The sequence below is a fragment of the Pseudonaja textilis genome, chromosome 12, assembly GCF_049901715.1.
Source record: "Pseudonaja textilis isolate UNSWEBS1 chromosome 12, rPseTex1.2, whole genome shotgun sequence".
Classification (NCBI taxonomy): Eukaryota; Metazoa; Chordata; class Lepidosauria; order Squamata; family Elapidae; genus Pseudonaja; species Pseudonaja textilis.
Genome location: NC_142001.1, coordinates 5637394 through 5660676, shown reverse-complemented (window position 1 = coordinate 5660676; position 23283 = coordinate 5637394). Strand labels below are relative to the sequence as shown.

The following is a 23283-nucleotide window of genomic DNA, read 5'->3' as shown; positions in this document are numbered from 1 at the left end:
CCTGAAAGGAGCCCAGCTCAAAACTTTCCTTCCAAAGCCAGAAGTCAGAAAGATATACCTCATTACAGCTTATGTCAGCTATGTATATTTCTGTGATCCCAGGGAAAATTCTGAAATTCCATTTTGAAAGACACAAGGAAGAATAAAAGATACGGAAGCTCTCCACAGCCATTGGCCCTGGTCCAAGATAAGGCAGCAAAACCAGACCAACCACAAATGCGATTAGCAAACCGGGGAGCTCCATCGGTCCCCCAAGACAAGATGCCTCCAGTCTCCAGAGGCCCAGCTCCCCATGCTGTGCACCCCCAACTGTAGCTGTGAGCTCTGGTTTGCTCCTGGCTTGGCATCAACAGGTTCTCCTGCAGGGCTGGATCTCTCTGCACCATTTGACTTATTTTCAACTTAAAGAATATTACAAAAACAACACAAGTTAATAAGCCAGCCTCCAAGGGCATTCTTCAAAAGTAAACCTGGCTGCATTTGGGAGGGTGCCAACCAATCCCATGCAAAGATGCAGGTAAGGCAGGTGAGCGAGAGCATCCCAGAAGGGATGGCAGAGCATCTGTCACGCACTGCTGCCGTCTGCTGCTAAAGGACCAGTTTGTAAACAGCTGCGCCCACATGGCAGCCATTCTTATGAGCAGCCACAGTGAACCAGTGACATTGGTCAAAAGTGCAAAGCTCTCTAGCCACGAGTTACCATGCCCTGGAACTAGCGCTTGGGTCCCAGGGACTGGCACCCCAGTCCCTCAGGTGCCCTGGCCTCTACCTTTCCACAGGGATCCAACTATCGTTCTTGTCAGGGTCAGGAGTCCCAGGTGCTCGTATCTTGCCATGGTGTGTCAGAAGGGGAAGAGGGGCAAAGAAACATGGACTAGGAGCGGCCAGATAAGAGGACACAGCCTGTGGCTGGGTGGGGCAAGAGACTTAGAAGGAACCTCTTCAAGACCACAGCCTGCAGCACTGTACTTTCAAATTCTGTTTATGTAGCTGTACCATAAAGCAGAATTAATCTTATTGGTCATATTCCTTGTCTGGTCCACCTGGAAAGGCTGACACCTCTGGACAAAACCCACTGTGGTTCGAGGGAATTGCTTCAGTTTCAGACTTGGGGGGGTCCACAATACTGGACTGCAGATCCCTTAGACCAGACCAGGGCTTTGTACAGCCCCAGGGCCACATCTGGCCCGGTCTAGCCCATGTGAGATCACTTGGAAATCAGAAACCAAATGGAAATACTACCATGCACGCAATGCAACTAGGTTGCTCCCACCCCCACCCCCAGCCCGCCGCAACTATTTTTCCATTTACACATGTCGTGCACGCGCGTGTGCGTGCCTACACACCTTCAGTTCTATTGGTTCAGCCCTCCACAGCAGCCCCCGTTTGTCATGTTGGCTCCTTGGGAAAACTGCCCCTCCCCCTTAAGAGCAGCCATTGCTGCAACTGAGAGTAGGTGCAGCTTTCGTTTCTCTGCAATAGAGGAGGGCCTTGCTCAGCTTTTTGGAAGCTGACGCTGCTAGAAGCCAGAGGCCGGAGAGGCTCTTCCACCAGGGTCCTTGTGCACCAGGAGACAGGGAACCCTGCACACAGGCCTGGCAGGAAGAAGGCCCGCCACCTCCAGGCCAAGGGGGCTCAGAGGGCAACTGCTGGGTGGGGCCTCTGGCTGAAATCCTGCAGGGCTCAGGCTCTGCCCCAAGGAGTCGACCGGCCTTTCCCCACCCACCCACCCAGGCAACGCTTCTGGGAGAAAGGCAGGCGTGAGCGACTGAAACGCAGCCAAAGCCACGAACAGGGCTGGCCAGACACTATGGCGGGCGGGTCCTGCTGGCTGGGGGATTCTGGGGGTTGAAGTCCCTACAGCTTGAAGTTGCCAAGGTTGAGAAACGCTGCAGCGCAGGCAACGGAAGCCCCATCCAGGGAATGGGAAGCTGAAAACCACGCCGCCTCAAACGGGCCCTCCCAGCTGAGGCAGCGCCGGCCACCCGCCGCTGGATCCCAGCCCCGAGCAACAGCGGCAGGCCCGGACTGGCCATTGGCGCCCGAAACGAACCGGGGCTCTTTCTCGACGGGCGGGAGGCAGCGGGTCGAGCCTGCAGAAGCGCTGCCTTTGCTGCGTGGACGCCTCCTGGGCCTCACGTGGGCAAATGGCCACGCGGAGGAAATTCTGCCCTTGCTCCAACTCTCGCCCGCAGCCGCCGCCCCTCCGGCCTGAAGGGCGGGAAAGGTTTGGCGGGGCCCGGCCGGCCTCTGCCTTCCTCAACAGCCGCGGCATCCTCCTGCCAGCCGCAGCGCAACCGGCGATGCTCCGCGGGGCCTTCCCCCCGCGGCCGCCTGCCCGCCGGAGGATGGCCAGGCTGGGCTGCCTCGCCCTTTCCAGCCGGCGGGAGTGAGGCCCGCTTTCCCAAAGGCGCGGCACCGGCATCCGGCCCGCCCGCTGCCCGCGAGGAGGAGGAGGAGGAAAGCGGGCCTGCGCAAAGCTGCCGAGCCCACCGCACCTCCTTGGGCTCCTTCCCACCCGACGGCAGCCCGGTGCTCCGACCCGGTTGCCACGGCCGGCCCTGAGGTCAGCGGGCGACTCCCGCCCATCGCCGCCCTGGGTCCCGGCTTCCTCGCCGCCGGGCCTCCCGCGGGAGTTTCCGCCGCGCCGAGCGCTCTCCTCGGGCGGCGCCCGCCCGGCGCAGCGGCCGAGGCTGCCGGTAGCGCCACCAGAGACGGTCCCGGCTCGCTCCGAGGCCGAGGGGCTCAGCACCTCCCAAGCGGCCGTGGGCGGAAGCGGCGAGCGCGTGGGCGGAGGGCCGGCGCGCTGGCCTGGGCCCCTTCCCGCGAACGACGGCCCCGTTCACGGGCGGGGCGGCGGGGCGAGACCCACACACACACCCCCCGATGCCCGGTGCAAGGAAGGTCCGCGTTAGGAGCGGAGACCCCTCGGCGCTGCCTCCCCGGGAGACGCCCTTCCGCTCCGCGCACTCGGGCAGCCGCGATGCGACGCCGCCGCAGGAGGAGAAGGGGCGCCTCCGGCCCGCGGCCTCCCCTCCCCTGCCCTCTCCCACCCCTCCCCCGTACCGTTTTCGGCATGTTGCCGGCGGGCTGGGCGTCCTGGGGCTGCGGGCGTCTCGGCTGGGAGCTGTGCTGGGCGGCGGGAGTGACTCGTCGGCAGGCTAAGAGCCTCGGCCAAGCGCGCCGCCTTTATTCGGGGCCGGCACTTTGCAGCCCCCGCCCCGACGCTCCTGCCGCTCTCCCGCCCTTCCCGGGCGGGTCTCGCGCCCTCCCCGCCCTGGGGCTTCCCCGGCACGGCGCCCCTGTGCGAAGGCCGTCCGGTGCGCGGCCTAGGAGGCGGGCGGGGGGGAGCAAGCCGGGCGGGGGGCTCGGCGGGCGCTCCCAGCATCGTTCCCGGCCCGAGAAGGAAACGCCGCTCGCGAGCATCTGGTGCGGCGCCGGCGGGCTCGGCGCTGCGATGGAGGCGCGTCGCTTTCGCTCTGTCGCTTTTCCCCCTCCCGGCGGGCGGCGAAGGCTCTCGGGCCTCTGGAGAGGGACCCGAATGTCCAGGGCCCCCCAGGCCGCCTGCCAGACGTGGGCTGCCCGGGGCGCTGAGTGCGGCCCCGCGTCCTCGCCCCAGCCCCAGCCCCAGGTCAGCGCGCCCAACACGGGACACCGACCGGGAGGCTTCAGAGCGGGGCTTCCCTTGCAGCTGTTGCCCGACGACCCTTGGGAACGTTTCTGCGTCGGGTCGCTGCTGCCATTCCTCTTTTTTTTGTTGTTACTTGTATCCCGATCATTGTTTCTAATTCTTCCTTCTGAGTTTCTGTTAAATTTTTGGTCATTAATTTTGTCTTTTTTCTATTTAATTTTTAAAGCCAAATTGTTCTAATTCCTTTATTAGATTATATCCTTTTTCCATAGGTTCCTCCAGAAAAAAGACCATATCATCAGCAAACGCTTGTAATTTATATTCTTCTGATTTGACTCTCCTTTAATTTCAGGATTTTGTCTAATACGCATTAAAAGTGATTCTAGGGCAAATATAAAAAGGAGAGGAGAATGAGGGCAGCCCCGTCTAACCCCTTTTTCTATATTCCTTTTTCTTTCCATTCCTCTTGGCTCGGCCACGGCCCCTGTATTGTGTGAAGGCAGAACACGGATTCCTCCCATGCTGTTCTCCTGCCCAGGAAGCTTGCTTGCAGGTTGCACCCTTGCTCCCTTTTCTCCATACACACCAACACTCAAGGTGACTCCCAACAACCGAGTCATCCATACGGCTGGTGCAGAACGGCTGGTGGGCGCCTGCCACCGTCCTGAATCCTGGACTCTTGGGCCAAGGGAGAGAAGGCCAGTCAGGCGGTGCCCAGCAGCTGCTGAGTCTTGGGCGGGCATCTTCCTCAATGGCTGGACACTGAGTTGTCCATGACTCCCTCACTCAGCCCAGTCTAATTTAATGTAGCTTCACACAAGTGCAAATCTATCTGCTCAAGCATTTTGCACAAATCCAGCCTAACAATTTCACCCAACATTCCCATTTATTTCTGAAAGGAAAAGGGATATTTTCCAAAAACATTCCTGGACCATAGTTCATATTATAGAGAATCCTTCCATAAAAACCTCCCTAGATTTTTTATTGAGGCTTTTTTCTCCTCCTGAAACAAAGTATCCGTGGATGATTTGCCGCCATGTTTCTCAAGGTGCTGTGCAGAACACCCTGGACAGCAAGTGTCCCGGCACCTAGGAGGACTTCAATTCCCAGAATTCCCCAGCCAGCCTTGCTGGGCACTGCTTTGAGCATAGAGTTTTATCCTGCCTTTATTACCTTTTTTATTACTCAAAGCGAACATATTTCCTCCTCCTGTTTTCTCCACAACCACAGTCCTGTAAGGTGAGTTTGAGAGAGAGAGAGAGAGAGGCCCAAAATCACCCAGCCTGCTTTCATGCTTCATAGGCAGGACTAGAACTCCCAATTGCCTGGTTTCTAGGTCAGCTCTAACAGGCAACCATTCTGACAATGCGCTCTGACACCCAGTTGCTCTCCCTCATTTTCAAGCAGGTGGGTGTCTCCATACTCTGAATTCCAAATCGAAATTATTTGTTGTGCTATTTGATTTTTCATTTTTACTTTTTATCCATTTAACTACTTACTCATATAAGAGCCATGGTGGTGCAGTGATTCGAATGCAGTATTGCAGGCTGACTTTGCCCATTGTCAGGAGTTTGATCCTGAGGGGCTCCAGGTTGACTCAGTCGTCCATCTTTCTGAGGTCAGTAAAATGAGGACCCGGATTATTGGGGGCAAAAGGCTGACTCTGTAAACTGCTCAGGGCTGTAAAGGACTATAACACAGTATATAAGGCTCTCTTGATACAGGATTTCTCAAAGGTGTTTGATTGTCAGCATAATATATGAATGCTTCATAAATAAATCGACAGACATATAAAGTGAGATAAGCATTTCATAAGCCGTGTGCGCAGGATTTTCTTTCTTTCATTCTTTCTTGCCTTTTTTATTTTTACTTAAGGTGGCAAACATATTCATCACCTCTTCATCCTCTTCTTTTCCCCACAACATCCCTGTGAGGTGGGTTGGGCTGAGAGAGGGTAACTGGCCCAAAGGCACCCAGCCAGCTTTCACGCATAACTCCTCAGGCTCTTGTTATCCTTTTGGTTTTGGGTGAATTTATCCTTCACAACATTTTCTGCCAGGTCTCACTAATCAGCCCATGTTTTTTTAATGCTGGGCCATTCTGAGGAAGAACTTTTTTTCAAGCTTTCTCAAAAGAGCCTGAGAACAAGTTTGAAAGGAAGTTATTCAGTTCACGTTGCACTTCTAAAAACACAGGACTGGGTTCTTTCTTGGGGAGGGGGTGGGGGCTGTTTTCCGCTTTATGGCCTCTTCATTTCAACATCCCTTCTAAGCATTGCCCTGCTTTTAAAACAAGGTCACTGAGGGTGGGAGTGAGAGAGAACGGGAGGGTCGTCCAGCAGGGTGGGCTCAGGGGCACAGCAGTGCCAGGCCTCTCTCTGCAGGACCTTCCCCCCCCCTCCCTGCCTCGCCAGCAGTCGGGTCAAGCGCCAGGGCTCAGACTCGGAGTCAGGAAGGCCTGGCCGCTGCAGGGCTCCTGGCAGGCAAGGGATACCAGCCGTTTGGCCCCTTCTGGAGAGCTTCCCCTTCCACGCTGCCCATCAGGCTGGCCCCCAGGCCGTCCCCTGCCATCACTTGTGCACATACTAGGGAGCGGAACAGCTGGGTTCAAGACACACCGTGGGGTGGGGGCTAAAGCTGAAGGCAGCACATTTTCAGCTTCCGGTGGGAGGTGACCGTGCCCGTCTGCCTCTGTCCCTGGAAAAAGTCCGGCCTGGTTCAGCAGGTGGAGGGCCCAGCAGCCACGAGGAGGGACCCCCTCTCTGAATGGCTGGTCTGAAAGGGGCTGCACTCTGTACAGAGTCTTCCCTTGGGTGGGTCCAGCCCTGTAAACGATGCCAACATCCAGGTTGTAGCCACGCTCGGCAGCTGCCCGAGGAAGAGTTCTGACAAAAGCTTGCATGGTCTTCCTCTCAGCGATGCTAGATTAGCCATGGCAGCTGTGCCCCAGAATAGTGGAACATTGGAAGAGGTGGCCGATCCCCCTTATGTCCACTATCTGCAACATCCAAATGCCCAACAAAAGCCTTCCTTAGGCGGAGCTCTGTTGGCCAAACTCTTATTGCATCTTGAGAGTTCAGCAGAGGTCTCTCCAAAGGGAACTCAGGGCTGCAGACAGGAGGCGGAGGAGATCTTTGCTAAAGAAAGGTGCCAGCTGGGAGAGAGGGGGGGGAAGGAAGGAAACATCTGTAATGCAAAGTTCTGCAAAAGATGGTTTCCGGAGTCCACAGGTAATTAAAAAGGCCCAGCAAAAATAAAACTGGGCTTTGTCTTGCAGTGGTCAGTTTGGGAGGATTCAACGTGGCCTCACAGAAGATCCTTGGTTCTTTTTTCCATCCAAAATTTGCCTCAATTCGTTTCATCAAAATCTATTTTTAAAAAAACTAAAAATAACCTGGGTGTTGCCAGCTGCTGTTCAGCCACCACAAACTTTGTGAAAGCCTTAGAGTGCCAGACTCCGTTCCCAAGTTCTAGAAGGTTGCCAGTCCCTCCCTTTTCGGTGAAGATGAAGATGGAGGAATGGGGAAACGGGTGGATTGGATCCAAGCAGTCCCTGGCTCAACCCTCTAGCCCGCTGACCCAGATCCTCTGTATTCCAGCCAGCCTCGGAGGAGGGGGGGGGGCTGTTGTGAAGATAGCCAGGGGGAGTTGATGCTTCCCAGAAGGAAGAGGAAGGACCCAAATGGACCTCACTCCTTTATTCTGCCTAAGGGACGCTCAGTTCTGCCCCGGCGACGCTTCCAGTGCTCCTCGTTGAGATGGGTTGGGAGTGAGAACACAGCCTCAGACCAAGCGGGATCTCTAGGAGGTGCAGCCCCAACACAGCACTATTCATGCCCAGCTGGTCACCTCTCAGCTGGACTACTGCAGGGCACTCTACTTGGGGCTGCCGTTGAAGACTTACACAGAAGCTTAAACTGGTCAAGAGTGGCGTATCACGGACATCTTGTAGGCCCACGGGACAGCTCTGCTTTGCAAGCTGTGCTGGTTGTCAGTTTGCTTCCAGATACGATTCCTGTCAGCCTTCAAGAATCTTTCGTCTGCTTGTCTTTCCGGCTGCCATAGTAACGGCGGGAGGGAGGATAAATTGGGCTTTTGGGGGGTGGGGGGAGAGTGCCGGAGGCTTGAGTTGGTGAAATGTAAAACTTGGGAAAACTTTCTTGTTTACGGTCACTTGCTTACTGCTGCCGCTTACTGGATCTTATCTATCCAGGCCAAGGTCAATGGCCGGATGTCTGAAATACCACCTGAAGATGCCCCACACGACATCATGCACATCTCAGATTGGGTGTCCAGTTTGAACCGCTGTGGGTGGGAACGTTGCCATAACTTAGTATATGTGATTTTCTCGCCTCAGATCTTGAATTCTTTGGATGCTGCCACTTTGATTTCCGCTAAAAGTCCTTTTCTCTAGAACAACCGAGTCTAAGGTTTTCTTTCTTGGATTTTGAACGGAGCCTCACCTGACATTTCTGATACTGGTGGTGGCGTTCCCTGTAAAGCCCCACATAGCACAGGGCCTGGTTCGCTTGGCACCCACCTGTCTCCGCTAAGAGCTCCGGCTGATCGGATGGGGCAGGGGTGGCACGCTCCGAGTTTCTCCGGCTAAGCAACGGAAGCGGGTCTCCCAGCCCCCGCTGCCTGGAATAAGGCTGCCTCCCCCCACCCCACAACACACCCACCCTGCTGGTCTTTTGAAGGGACTTGGCTCTTCGCCATGCTTGTCCCCCTCCGGTTGGTCATCTCTGCCCTCTTTTTTAATTTCATGCTATTTCCTTGTTTTAAATACTTTTAACCATTTGTTAAAAATGGCCAGATTAATCGGGGATCTTCTCCTCCCCTCCCCAGCCACCCACCCCCACCCCACAGCCAGCCCCACCGCCCCACACACCCCTTGGCCTGACTTTCAAACTTTGTAATATTACAAAGCCTCGAGAGAATAAAGAGAACGGCTCCCACGAATCAAACAAAACCACCAGAAAGTAACTTGACTGAAGCGAATCTTCTGGCTTCTGCTCCGTCTTTGGACTCCTCTTTGCCGCCTTCTCGTGAGGGCAAACTCCCTCGGGGCTCCTCGCTCTGCGTTGCTGCCCAAACCCCGCCAGGTCTGCCCAGGCAACGTGAGAAGCCAACTCCACCCCACCCACCCGGGCTCCTTTGCCTGACCCAGCCTGAGCTGCCTCTGGCTTGTGCCTTGCTGGAGCCCACAGCGGAGCAGCCTTCTCAGGCCACCGTGGGGAGAAGCGGCTGCTGAGGCGGCACTTGGAGGGGGAGCGGGAAAGCCTTATTACGGGACCAAACTGGGATTCTGTGGGTGTGGCTTGGTGGGCGTGGCAGGGGAAGGAGACTGTAAAATCTCCAATCAGAGACGAGACTGGCCGGTTCTCCAAACAACTCAAAATTTCCACTACCGGTTCTCCAGAACTGGTCAGAACCTGCTGAATCCCGCCTCTGCACCAAAGAGAGGAGAAACGGATCCCCAGAATCCGAACCCTTGACCGCTGCTGCTTGCCTCTCTTTAGCCTCTTGTTGGGGCGGGGGGATCATTTTCCTGCCATTTGCAGAAACAAGCCACCTGAGGGTGATTAATCCGCATTTTTTTAAATACTGGACCCATCAGGCAGAGAGGCTGCATAGACAAGCTGACTTTCCTATTTGTTCTTGTGAGATAACAAAGGTTTTGCTCTAACCCGGATAGTTATTTCCTCTTCCGTTGCAACAAGTGCCCAGGAGACAAGCCATCCTCGTTTATAGCTGACCTTTCTTGCTGATGCTCAGACTGAGCAGGTTTGTGGGTGGAGTGGGGGGGAAGAGAGATGGAGGGTCTCTAAAACTTGCCCAACAAGCCAATCCCTTGTGAGTCAAACCCTGGAGACCCCCCCCCCTTCATTGTCACTTGGGTTCACCTGGCAGATTGAGAGCAAAGCCCTGGAGTATATATGGGGACAACTGTCCTAATAACATTTCTACAAAGCTCATTATTGTCCTGGCGTCTCCCTTTGTGTTCTTTTGTATTCATCCTGGCATGGACGCATGGATTAGTGGCAGCACTATTCGTGCAAATAACTGGACGGGAGTTCCCCCCCACTACCTCAAGGTAGTATACTCCTGCAACCTTCCTTCAGAAAATGCCTCTCAGAGCTGGCTCAGATTCTTATCCGCATCTTGGGTTTGATCTTCGGAACTCATCGTGTTTTTCAGTAGTTATTGGGATTTTTTAACTTTTCTGGACTGCTGCATATTATTGTGATGACAATGTCATGTTTTTAAATTGTCCGAGAGGATCCAGGATCTGCTGGCTCAAGACTGAGGTGATTCTGGTGGGAGAGAGAGAGACAGGAGGAAATCAAAATGACCTCGAAGGGATGCTGGATGGAGCTCCAAGAAATCCAACTACTTTCATTATTGGTTGAAGTAAGTCGAGGGAGAGATGGGATTGGAGCTGAGGGCAAATCCTGCGAACAGGAAGTGGTTGAGATAAAACAGAGTCCTCGCTACTAAAAAGACAAGGAAAATGAAGTTCCTGTGAGGAATGACACGCACACGCACCTCCCCAGGTCTTCTGATCCGTCACCCTGCAAAATCTCAAGATGCTTCCTGGTTAGATGCCCACCAGGCTGTTGTCTGCCAGCTCTCCTTCCACCCTCTTCAAGTGGCCGACAGGAGCTGGTGAAATTGCTTGTGATCTGCAGCTGGTGAGGGCAAAGCGCAGGAAAACCTGCTGGGCCAGAGATTCCCCGGCTAGGCCAAAGCTGAAGGCTATTCGGGAGGAGTCCTGGCCCAGCTCTCCTGGGCTTGGTGGCACCATCTGGCCACCATCCGGTTCTCGCCACGGAGTGAAGGATGTCGGAGACACGGGCTGAAGATAGGAGCTTGCGTGGTGGGGTGAAAAGAAGTCCAGACGGTGGTCCTCCTGCCCGGGGGACGGATGGACGGACGGGCTTTTGTGCCACTTGCATGAGGACGTTAATTGTGGCTGCCCTCCTGTGAATGGCCCCGCTGGAAATCAAGTCCCACCCTGAACAGGATTTTAAGTGCGGGCCAAGAGCCCCGTGTGACTGTGGGGCACCGGAACAAACGAGTCCAACACAGACCGTCCAAGAACAGGGGGTCTCGGGGAATCTCAAGGCACCTGGGATGACACCCCCAGCCAGCCCCAGCCGAGTTTTCAGACGGTTGGCTTCCTTGGACATCGAGTTATCACATCTACCCCATCGCACTTCTGGGGCTCCATATTATGGTGATTTTATTATGGGTTTTACCTTAATATATTATCTCCATTATTGCGTCCTCATATTATAGGCAAGTTGTATATATCTCTATGCTGATGCTTTATTTCAACTAAATGTACATTTCAGTGATTGTATGACCTCTGTAAATGCCGTAGGCTAAACAAGCAAGCAAGCAGGGATGCCCACAGAGGCGGCCAAGCTGCCAGGCAGGACCACTGCTAGAAAGCCCACCTCTTTGTCAGATGCATATGATGGGGGCGGGGGGGAGGGATGACGACTCCAGAATCATCCCCCACCCAATGGCTCAGCAGGTGCACTGCCATCCTAAGACCCTCTCCCTTTCCTGGTTACAAGACCCAAGACGAGGCGGAGAGGACTGATTGGGCAGAGCTTCTTCAGAAGAATTCTTCTCCAGGTTGTCTCCCACTTTCTACTAGCTCCGGCCGCGTGACAAGTCATCTAAGTTTGGGCGAGGCCTGGAAGAGTCAGAAAAGCCAAGGTGATGGCCCTGTGGGTGTGGCTGTCCTCGTGCCTCCTCCCTGCCCCACCCCTGAAGACCCCCTGCTTGGCCAGTCTTCCCTGCTTCCTAGGGGAGGCCGCGCAGTCACAATTGCAACCTGGAGAACGGACTCTCTAGTCTCGCTCCTTGGCTCCCAGGGATCAAAGCCTTGCAGAGGCAGGTCAGCCTAAGATTAGGCGTCTGGGTGTGCTTTTCGATTTTTTATTCTTATTTGGCTGCGGTTACAGTAGATCAACAGAGCGGAGGGAGCCCAGGATCCTTTGTTTGCTGACTCTATTTTCTCAAGATTAGACCGCAGTCTGTAGCAAAGGGTCATTCTCTCCCTTCTGGTAGATAAAAAACCAAACAAAACACCCAGATGTTTGCCAGGAGTCTGGAGAGGGATTTTATCCAGTGGCCGCCACTAGCAAATAGTGGGATCTGAGATTTGATTACTCCAGCCGGAAGCTTGTTAGAAAATGTGCCTCTGAGCACAAGCAGAGTGCTGAGAGAATGCTGGGTAATAACTAAGTCGCAAAAGAGCCCACGGAATGAAGGGGGGATGCTAAGAAGAGCGCCTGGGATGCAGAGGCTCAGCTCAGCTCAGGGTCCATGGGTGCTGACAGGAAAGGCAGGTTGGGGAAGGGCTACACGACAGCCCGCTTTTTCGACTTCCCTCCCTATAAGCTCTATGGCCTCCCCAAGATACACAAAGAAGGAACACCACTCAGACCCATAGTCAGCTCCATAGACTCACCACTACAGAATCTCGCCCAATTTCTCACCAAACAATTCCAGCCCTACACAGAATCCATCACCTCACACAGTACAAAACTCTTTCCACTTCATAGAAACAATAAAGAAACAAAACCTACAACCAGGCCGACCTACTCGTGAGCCTCAATGTCATATCCCTTGGCAGAGGTCCGGCTGCTTTCGGGTATCAAACTGGCGGCGTCACGTTGCGCCGTTTCTCCCGTTCGCGCAGCTGGGTGGTCGTGGCTTGCGCGCCCCCCCACCCCGCCCCCAGCAATGGAAGACTTTGCTCGGGTCTCGGACAAGCCCTCCTGGCCGGCCAGCCCGCGGCCTGCCTGGGTCAGGAGCCCCGCCGGAGGCCAGCGAGCGGAGCTGCTGCTGCTGCCGCTGCTTTCGCCCGGCTGAGTTAGTGCCCGGCCTGCCCCTTTTCCAGCCGGGCCTCCGCCTCCTCCAGCGGAGCCTCGGCGAGCGAGGGAGACGCCCCGGAGGCCCCCCGCGCTCTCCGGAGGAAGCCCCTCCCGGGTCTCGGAGGGCGCCTCTCAGTCCCCCTGCTCCTGCCGCCCCAGAGGGGCTTTTCGTCGGAGGAGAAGCCGAAGTTTTCACGGGGGGGAGCGAGAAAGCCCGGCCGCCTTTTGGAGGAGCCCCGTTGCCGCAAGGGGGAGGGGTGCAAGGCGGGGGCTCCCGGGGGAGGCGGGGGGAGAAACGCGCCAGGATTTCCTGCCATTGTCGCCCCAAATGCGCCGTGACGTCATGGCTGCCGCGGGGCCCCACCCCGTGAGGGGCCGCTGGCCAGCCTTATATGGGCCGGACCGAAGGCGGCGGCGGCAGAGGAGGAGGCGGAGGCGGCGGCGAAGGGCCTCGGGAGCCTCCGGGTCGGCGGCCGCCCGAGGGTTGAGGAGGGGGCGGCGGCTGAATCCGCGGCCACCCGGGATGCCGGCTCCCGCGAAGGCGCTCCTCTTCTGGACCCGCTTCCGGAGGGCTCCGGAGCTCTTCCTCCCCGGCGCCGCCCGAAGCTCGCCTGGAGCCCCTCGGCAGCCCCGTTTTTCCTGGGCGGGGGGGCGGCGGCGGCATCGCGTCGGGGTTTCTGGGGAGGCCAGTTTGGGCACTTGCTCTGGCCCAGGACTTTGGGGGCCCGCAGAGAGGAGGCTGAAGGCAGGGCCGCGGCTGGAGGGGCAGCTCGAACCCCCCTGGAGGCCTGCAAAACCAGCCTCGCCTGAGGAGGGCGGTGGGGCTTCAAGTGCAGGGGGGGGGTTCCTTCCAACGGTGGGGTAGCCACCCATCTCGGCAAATAGCCCTGGGCAGCGCAGACCCTAAAACAGTACCAAATTATCTATCTATCTATCTATCTATCTATCTATCTATCTATCTATCTATCTATCTATCTATCTATCTATCTATCTATCTGCCTGTCTGTCATAAATCTATCATATATCTATCATATCTATCTATATTATATCTATATCTACCTACCTACCTACCTGTCTATCATCTATCCATCTATCTATCATCTATTGTCTGTCTGCCTGTCTATCTATCTATCATCTATCCATCTATTATCTTTCATCTATCTCATCTATCATCTATTCATCTAACTATCATCTATCTATATCATCTATCCATCTATCATGTATGTATCTACCTACCTACCTATCTGTCTATCATCTATCCATCTGTCTTCTATCTATCATCTGTCTGTCTATCATCTATCATTTATCTCATCTATCATCTATTCATCTAACTATCATCTATATCATCTATCCATCCATCTATCATGTATCTCTATCTATCTATCCATCTATCTACCTACCTACCTACCTACCTACCTGTCTATCATCTATCCATCTGTCTTCTATCTATCATCTGTCTATCATCTATCATCTATCATTTATCTCATCTATCATCTATTCATCTAACTATCATCTATATCATCTATCCATCCATCTATCATGTATCTCTATCTATCTATCCATCTATCTATCATCTATCATCTGTCTATCTATCTATCTTATCTATCATCTCTATCATCTCTCATCATCTATCTATCCATCCATCCATCCATCCATCTATCTATCCATCTATCTCTATCTATCTATCCATCCATCCATCTATCATCTATCTATCTCTAAGTTCCTGCAGGCGGATGCTCCTCTTGTGGAGGGAGGGACGGGTGTTGGCGGTGGGAAGGGGCTGGAGTATCCTTTGGGGGTGAGAGCGGTGCTGTGAGTTAAAAAGTTGGAGGAAGACCTGCTGAACTACTCTGCAAAAAACTCCAGTTCTCTGGACAGCGTCTTCAGCATGTCGGATAGGATGTCCAATGAGGGGTGAAAAGGCAGCCAGCGGCTGAGGCAGCCGGGGCAAAAACAAAAAGGCCTCCTGCGTTGCACAGAGATGGGATGTCCGAGGAACGAGTCAAGGTATCGTCAAATGTGAGATGATCAGGTGGGAACTACGCTGATTGCGCAGTGGCCTTTTCCAGCCTGAGGACTTCAGTGCCTATTATTCAGGACAGGATACGGGGAAAATAAATGGAGGGGCATATATAATAAGCAATCAACCTCCTAGAGCAGGGGAAAGCTGCTCAACTGTCAGTGACCGTCATAATTCGTGCCAAGCCCCTCAACATCACAGTTGTCCAAGTCAATGCCCCAACCATGGCTGCAACCCAGCCTGAGATAGAAGCCTTTTACGCCAAGAGGCTCTGAAACAAAAGAGATGGTTTGCATCCTGTATGACTTCAGTGGAAACGGGCATCTTCTGGACTAGGTGAAAGCAACAATGCAGGTGAACGTTTGGTCCAATTTTGCCAAGAAAACAGATTTAGGATCACGAATACATGGTTTTAACAGCACAAAGGCCGTTTGTACACTTGGACCTCACCAAATGGACTTCGCTGTTATTAGATTGACTATGTCCTGTGCAGGCATCGATGGACCAGCTCCGTCTTGCTGTTAAGACATATCCAAGTGCTGACTGTGGTTCAGATCATGAATTGTTGGCCAAGACTAAGGTCAGATTATGCACTATCCAAAGGCAGGGCCTCCAAAGAAGTGTGATGTCACCAATAATCCATATTACGTATGCAAAATAGGTTTGACCTACTGGCCACTTCTGAGAAGACATTTGATGAACTCTGGCAGGAAATTCAATCAATCATTATTGGAATTGCAAAAAACAGGAAAGAAACTTCCTCCTGAATGACCTGCCTTCAGCTCCCGGGCCCCAAGTCGGGTGGCTCCTCCTGGGCTTTGGCAGATTTATTGCCTCCTCATTTAGTCCCTGGCAGCCACCCAGGAAAAGGAGAAGGCGATCCATGCCTGATCCTTGAAGAAGTGAGAAAGACTGAAGATCTTTCATACTGAATGAACTCCGTATGCATGACAAGTAAGCCATCAATCTTCTAGCTCCGAAGGGGCTCTTGAGGCCATTGAGCCTCACCCTTCCCAATGCAGGTCAACCAAGGGAAGCCCCCAAGATGGATGACCCAGCGGAGGTAGCCCCACCCCGAGGGAGATGGTTTCTCCTGGCTGACAGCTCTGTGGTTGGAAGAGTCCTTCAGATTGACTGGAGGCCTAAGAAGTAACAAGTGTTGTCCAGTGAAATGGCGCATCTGTCACCAAAAGGTTGCCAGAAGGTGGAGGCGCCATGGGCCACTCGGACCTCTGCTGGCACCTTGTCCACCACACCAGGCAGCCACTTTGCAGGTGTGTCTGGGCCACAGCTGGTCAGAGTCCGACAGGTTCTCCCCCAGCCGGAAGAGGAGAAGCCCTTGAGTGGCTTCTCTGCCTGAGCCTCTCTTTAAATGGGTTCCCCCAAACTTCAGTGGAGATTCTCAGTCATGCAGGTCATAACCGACGCACACTTGTCTCGTCAACCCATCAGGACAGGATCCAGCCATCCCCTGCCTTTGAAGGACAAAGGTCCCCTCTTGAAGGCAGCAGAGTCCACAGGTGACCAAAGAGTGCACATCGGTGCTAGAACAGAACAGCCCTCCCACCACAGAGTGGGAGGAATTCACCACACCCATCGCCTGTCCAGAACGCAGCCATTTCAGATGCCAAGAAGATTCCACCCTTGATGCAGGTGACCGGAGGGCACAAGTGGCCTCCACGAGAGCACCAACAACCAGAGGACTGCAAAGAAGACACAGGCCTTCCATTTCCCACAGCCCATCCCTCCTGTCAGTACCTATCCTTCCATCTACCCGCCATCAGAACCGATGAAGCTGCTTGGATGAAAAGCAAAACATCTTCTTCCTCAAGGGGGGAAAAAAACCCACCCCAGCCCAGTTACCTTTTTGAAAAAAACACCTTTGAGGCTCCCCCAGTTGTGGCAGGCAGGAGTAACGGAGGTGGAGGCAGACTGTAGAATGCAGGGTGCTGATACCGACCCAGGAGGAGGGAGAGCCAAGGGGGACCTCAGGCCAGGCTCCTGTGCCAGGCTCTGCCAGGGAAAGGCATTGATCAGCCTTTCCCATGCATTGATCAGCCTTCTTTGGTGAACTGAGCAAGGACAGACAGACAGAAGGGATCTGTAACCACGAGGGGCCAAGTCAGCTATCCCACCCACAAGAATAAGGGAGGGGCCCCTTGCCCACCCCGCTAGAGCTCGGGAGCCAAAATGAAAGCCTAGGAGAGAAACTCTTGCTGGGCACCAGAGCTGCCTTCCCCACAACCATTCCTAAGGTTGCGTCCCCACAACCATCCTCCAGCTCTTCTGCTGCCCTACGATCTGGGAGAAGCGGAGGAACTGCCTATGGTGGCTGGCCCATCCAGCCAGGACCCCAAACCCAGCCGTTCTCCCTGGTGCGGAGGGCCCGGGACAGTCTGGGATGGATGCAACTTTGGCAGAGGCGAAAGGATGGGATGGCAGCAGAGCTGCGGGACACCGAGCCGCACCTTCGTCCCACTGGGGGCCACCTCCCCCTCCAGAGCCTCAAGGCAGGGATGGAGGCTGCCAGAGGGTTCTGCATGAACGTCCCGAACCAAAGTGACCAGACGGTCGAGGCTTCTTCCTTCCACGGGCCAGCCAGTCCAGAAGCAGCCCACAGAAAGGCCTGGCTGTGCTCCCCACTGCCCAACCCCACGGCCACCGTGCAGAGGGCAGGCAGCTCAGCTCCTCGGAGGAATCCCTGTGGAAACAGGTCATAAGAGCCAGGAAAAACCAGGCCTGGCAGTCTTCAAGCTGCAAAGAAACCGTCAAGAAGCCTTCATTTCAACAGAGAGCTACAGATATTCTATTCGTCTTTTAGTTCCTGTAGGGATGCTGGGCTGTGACATTGGAATTACCAACACCTTTTGTAAATGTACAATTAATGTGTTGAGCAAAGAATACGGAGATAACTGAGCCCTCTAAAATCATTATCTCCAGAAGGAAAAGGGGGTCTCTGATCCACAGACCTCTTTTCTTGTGGCCTCCTGATACTCAACTAATCCTTGGGATCCATTCTGCACCCCCTAGCTGCATTTTTAGTAGAATACTAACAAAATAACCGAGTCGGAAGAGACCTTAGAGGTCTTCTAATCTAACCCCCTGCTTAAGCAGGAGACGCTATACAAGGGGTGTCAGGCTCAATTTCATTGAGGTCTGCATCAGGGTTGTCTTTGACTGGGGGGGGGGGGTGGCCCGAGGGCTCTGCCCACAAAAACATGCTCCCGATCTCCATTTTCAGCTGCAGTGGCCTCCCTGCAACCCTCTGCCAGCAGAAATGGAGATGGGGGGTGGGGCATGCAGCCCTCCGGAACTCCATTTTGGCTGGCAGAGGCACCACAGGCCAGATCTAAGCCCACCCCCCGTGGCCTGAGTCCGCCCCGTGGGCCTTGAGTTTGGCACCCCTGCCTTAGACCCTTCCAGACAGTCCGGTCTCTTCTTAAAAGCCTCCAGTGACGGAGCCCCCACCACTCTGGAGGCAAATTGTTCCACTCCACTCACTGTCAGGAAATTTCTTCTTGATTGGTTTCTATCCGTTGTTTCTTGTCCTGCCTTCTGATGCTTTGGAAAATAGGCTGACAACCCCCTCACTCCCTTCCTTATGGCAACCCCTTAGATATTGAAAGATGGTTATCAGAGTACAGATAGCAGATAATCAAGAGTTGGAAGGGACCTTGTAGGTCATCTAGTCCAACCCCCCCCGCCCAAGCGGGAGACCCTACACCGTTTCTGTCAAATGGGAGTCCAATCTCTTCTTGAAAGTCTCAAGTGATGGCGCTCCCACAATTTCCGATGGCAAGCTATCGTGTCACCCCTGGTCCTGCTTTTCACTAGATTAGCCAAACCCAGTTCCTGCAACCCTCCTTCACACATTTTAGCGCTGGCCCCCGATCACCTTTAAAGTGATTGAAGGGCTCCCTCTGCTGGGAGGAAGGGGCGGTTCTCTAAAACGCCAGCAAAGAGGGAGGAACCCAGAAGCTGGATGGTGAAGGTTTATCTCCTTTGTAGCTTTCAGGGATTTTGGTTCTGCATTTTTCCCAATTCCTGAATTCTGTTATTACCAGTTTGAGATTTTAAAACAAAAACATGTTATTCACTTAAATATATTCTATTTTTTTAATTAAACGTATATGGAATTTATATTTTATGTAACAATCAGATATTTTAATTAAAAAATAACAGCTCAAATTGAGCTGTTTAAAAGTTAGCATCGTAGATGTATAACGCAAAAACTTTCTTTAAACAAAGCTGAATTTCCATATGGCTAAAATGAATTCGAATTTCAGGAAACGCTTTGCAACAAATATTGTCATATGGTTACAGCGCTGAAATATTTTCATTGATGCACAAATGTGCTACTATCTTCTAAAGAATAATTGGAAAAGCTAACTAAAACATTAAAAGTAGTGAAGTTTTAGAAGGTTACATAACTTAAATTTTCAGCAAAAAAAAAAAAAAAAAAGCAATTTGGAAACTGCTGAGAAAAAATTCCACAGGACAATAAATGGAAGAAGACAAAGTTGACATTTCTCCATCCAATATGAATAAACAACGCAAGCTAAAGAGAAGCAGAGCAGGAAAAACAGAGGGAGGCACTCTGCACAGATTTGTCCTTCAGTCTGATGTGACGAGGAAAGCCAGGGCTACTTGCTCAGTGTTAGACCGGAGAGACATCATCCAGACCATCTGCTCTGGAGCCCTAAAATGGCACTTCTGGGATCCCAGGTTAGGCTGAGCTTTGAATGGACACACCTGACTTACAGGTATGAAACCCCACTGAAGCTCAGCTGCAGATGGTGGCCTGAAGTTGCCGAGGAGGAGCTCAAGACGTTCACAAAGTTTACACGATCATTAAAAACCTCCCATTTCGAGATGTCCCCAAACTTACTTCCTGCTGCCTATCCCAAGCTTAGCACAGCTACTTGGGGCAGGTGTCACGTTTTTATGCTCTGTGTGAAACCAGGCTGGTTGAAATAGAGATGGATCCAGCCAGCCCCCTAAGCTTGGTTGGCCTTAGTTGGGGTGCCTGTGCAGATTAGCCTCCCGAGCGAGCCCCCTGCTTGGTGGGGGGGCCTGGCCTATGAATACAGTGAAGGGCCACTAAGGGAGCAAGTCGAGGGTGGCGGAGGAGCCTGTGAGGTGCCAAGGCTGCAAAGGTGGGCTGGCCAGCTGCAGGATGCCTTTGATGGACCATAGTTTATGTGGATTAGGGTCTTGAAGAAGAGCATCTTAGGTGGACGAGAACAGGGTGGTTTTATACCACGCTTCCTCTCCTCTCCTCCACCCAAGACAAGGAAACGCACTTTGAAAACCAACCTCCCTTTTATTGAACGTAATGCAGTTAAGTGGTGTTGCGGGGGGAGAGAAAAGGTGAGAGCCAGAACCACTAGACCTAAAGCGGCCGAGTGTGAAACACGATTCTTGCCCCAAAGGGCCAGATGGCATGTCTGGTGCCAAGAAGACTTGGCACGAGCCCTCTGGCTGGGAAAGGCAGCCTCCCTCGGCCAGCTATGCACATTCTGGAGGGGAGGCCAACCCCGTCCTAGCCTGACCCAGAGGAGCCCTTCTGTGGGGGGAGGAGGAGAGAGAAGGGCAGCTGGGGGGGGTTCTCCCCACGGCCCCCCTCCCATCAGGAGGGCCAAGAGAGGGAGAGAGCAAGTCCCTGAGCCAGGGCTTGCTTTGGGAGGGGGGAAATCAATTTTGGGCAGCCCGAAGGGTGTCATTACTAGCTATGTCAGTCATCAGACCAGGAATGGGCAGGGGAGCTTCGGAAATTCCTGGCTTGGCGGGGAGGGGCTTGTTTTGGTTCTCTGGATCATGGGGCGGCTCCGAGCTACCCAAGGGGACTTCTGGCACTGCAAAACAGGAATAAAGGGAATAAAGGACACGGGAAGGAAACCCAGGCCGGGTGACAGTAAAGGGTTTTGCCAGCGATTCGTCCTAAGGCCCCTGGTTTGTGTCTGCGTTTCAGGCTCAACTTTTACAGGCTGCTTTGCGGGATGGCTCTCCCCTCGCCTCCCACCCGAAACAGGCCAGAGCTGCAGGGGGACCCGGCAGAGGTGAAGGTCAGCAAAAGCGGGAAGATCCCGCTTCATGGGCCAGGGAGTTCCGCAGGGGCTTCCTTCCCCGATAAAAGCCCCATCACTGCGTTAGACTTCTGAGGATTGTCGTGGCTGCCGTGGCCGCCTCCTCCCTCTTCCTCTTCTCCTTGATCACAGCGGAAGTGTAATGATGCTTGAATTTTATGAAGAAGATGGGAATGGGGACAATGATGGTCAGCAGGCCACAGAGCACGGCACAGGCCCCGATCACTTTGCCAGCTGGCTGGAAGGGATATATGTCACCATAGCCGATGGTGGTCAAGGTGATCACCGCCAACCAGAAGGACGAGAGGATGTCGTGCAGCACCCTGTCGGGGTGATCCTCTATCAAGTCGGCAAACAACATGAGAGAGCCGAAGAAAAGGATTTCGAAGAGGAAAACCCACAACAGGATGGCGATGTCCTTCAAGATGGACCTGAGCATGTAGGGGAAGACCCTCAGCATCCGCGGGGTCTCCAACAGCTGGAAGACCTTCAGAAGTTTGAGGACGTACACCACGCGGAACAAGTTCAGCCAACACGGCAGCGTTTCCAGCCGGGGTCCATGCCGGCTGAAAAAGAGGTCCAGGCAAACCGGGAAAAGCGCCAGGAAATCCACCACGTTCAGGGCCTTTCGAAAGAATCTCTTCTTGTCTGGGCAGGACACGAGTCGGGTGGCAAATTCACACATGAAGCAGAGAATGAAGAAGAGCTCCAGGTGGAGAAGAGAAGCTCTCTGGGGACACAACGACGCCAGCGAGGGGCGGTGGGGGTGGGTCAAGTTGCCCTGTCCAAGGAAGTCTTCGCGTTGGCCTCCTTTGGCACACAGGATGGCGATGAGGGCAACGTTGAACAGCAGGGATAGGACTGCAAAGCCCTGCGGGGGAAGGGAGAGGGCAAGCGCAGGTCAGTTGCCAGGAGCATCACTCACTGCAAACACCCAGAGCAGCCACAGAGCCATAGACCCCGGCCAAGGACGCCCCCCGCCCCTGAAACTTACAACCCCACCTCTGTTTGTGTTTAAGTGTTTCCTGACTAGTCTTCCCCCTCCTAGTATGATTTGATTGCTTATTGTATCCAAGACTATCATTAAGTGTTGCACCTGATGGTTCTTGATAAATGTCTCTTTTCTTTGATGTACACTGAGAACATCTGCACCGAAGAGAAATTCCTTGTGTGTCCAACCACACTTGGCCAATACAGAATTGAATTCTATCCTGTTCTGTTCCTATTCTATTCTATTCCTTATTCTATTCTATTCTATTCTATTCTATTCTATTCTATTCTATTCTATTTCTATTCTGTTCCTATTCTGTTCCTATTCCTTATTCTATTCTATTCAATTCTATTCCGTTCCTATTCTATTCTATTCTATTCTATTCTATTCTATTCTATTCTATTCTATTCTATTCTATTGTTTCTATTCTGTTCCTATTCTATTCTATTCCTTATTCTATTCTATTCCGTTCCTATTCTATTCTATTCTATTCTATTCTATTCTATTCTATTCTATTCTATTCTATTCTATTCTATTCTATTCCTGTTTCTATTCTGTTTCTATTCTATTCTATTCTGTTTCTATTGGATTCGATTCGATGCTCTTTTGCTGGGGGCGACCCGACCCCACGAGCCCGCCCCCCCCCCCGACGGCTCACCGTGGCCCAGGGCGACGAGCGCGGCTCCTCCAGGAAAGCCCAGGCCGCCCGCGCCGCCCGCGCCCACCGCCCGTCCGTCGTCCCGCGCGGGCCCCGCTCCAGCAGTCCGCGCCGGTCCTCTCGCCGCCCGGGGCCGCCGCCTTCCTCCTCCTCCTCCTCCTCGGCCTCGTCGTGGTCGCCGGGGCAGAGCTTGCTCCAGCAGCAGGCGGGCAGCCGCGCCTCCGTCAGCCCCCAGAAGGCCAGCTCGGCGCGCAGAGCGGCGCGGCAGGCGGCGGGCCCGTGCAGGTGGCCGCTGCGGCACAGGTGCAGCACCTGCTCGAAGAGGCGGCCGCTCCGGTCGAAGAAGAACTCGCCGGCGCGGGCGTCGAAGTCGAAGCGGTCCGCCGCCCCGGGCTCGGCCAGCCCGCTCAGCTTGGTGCCCGGGAAGGCTGCCAGGGTGCCGCGGCAGGTGCGGTAGCGGAGCCCGCCCACGTTCAGGGTGACTCGGCCCGAGGGAGCCTCCATGGCCGGCGCGGGGCTGCACGACCTGCCGGGGAGGAGAAGCGGCGGGATGCCGAGGGCCCAGCTGAGCTCCGTCCGGAGGGCGATTCCCTGCTGCCCGAGGGCGCCGCTGGGATGCTGCTCGGCCGGCCCACCTCGCAGGGCGCCACGGAGGAGGAGGAGGAGGAGGCGGCCTCACTGAGCTCCCCGGCCGGGCGCTTTGCGGCCGTCCCCGCTTCCCCTCCACCCGACGGAGCCCGCGCGGCCAGGGCGAGAGCAGCAGCGGCGGCGGCGGCGAGAGAAGGCTCGGGCGGCCGGACAGCGCGGAGTCTCCCAGCCGAGCGGCGGAGCGAGGCGGCCAATCCGGAGCGAGTCGCCCCCTTCCCGCCCCGTTGCGCAAGGAGGGAAGAGCCGCCCCGCCGCCCTTCCTGGCCCGGAGCCCCCCGGTCCTTCCGAGGGGGTCCTTGTAGGTCATCTAGTCCAACCCCCCACCCCATCCCTGACAGACGGCAGTGCAGGCTCTT

At 54.4% G+C, this 23283-nt stretch overlaps 3 protein-coding genes across 3 annotated transcripts in view; all 3 read right to left on the bottom strand.

The window, feature by feature from the left end:
* MSN (moesin) overlaps positions 1–3228 on the bottom strand; it is a 56458-nt gene extending 53230 nt beyond the window's left edge. The window contains exon 1 of the mRNA XM_026703091.2: positions 3067–3228. Coding sequence (XP_026558876.1) covers positions 3067–3078 — 12 coding nt within the window. The 5' untranslated portion in view covers positions 3079–3228. The remainder of the gene's footprint in view (positions 1–3066) is intronic.
* The window catches only part of LOC113453015 (adrenodoxin-like), a 216979-nt gene that overhangs the window by 77742 nt on the left and 115954 nt on the right, over positions 1–23283 (bottom strand). The window lies entirely within an intron of this gene.
* LOC113437892 (voltage-gated potassium channel KCNC1-like) lies at positions 18634–23194 on the bottom strand. The gene is made up of 2 exons (XM_026703092.2): positions 22280–23194; positions 18634–21501 (listed from the first exon to the last, which is right to left on the bottom strand). Exons 1-2 carry the CDS (start codon positions 22781–22783, stop codon positions 20686–20688), a joined length of 1320 nt encoding a protein of 439 aa, XP_026558877.1. The 5' UTR covers positions 22784–23194; the 3' UTR covers positions 18634–20685.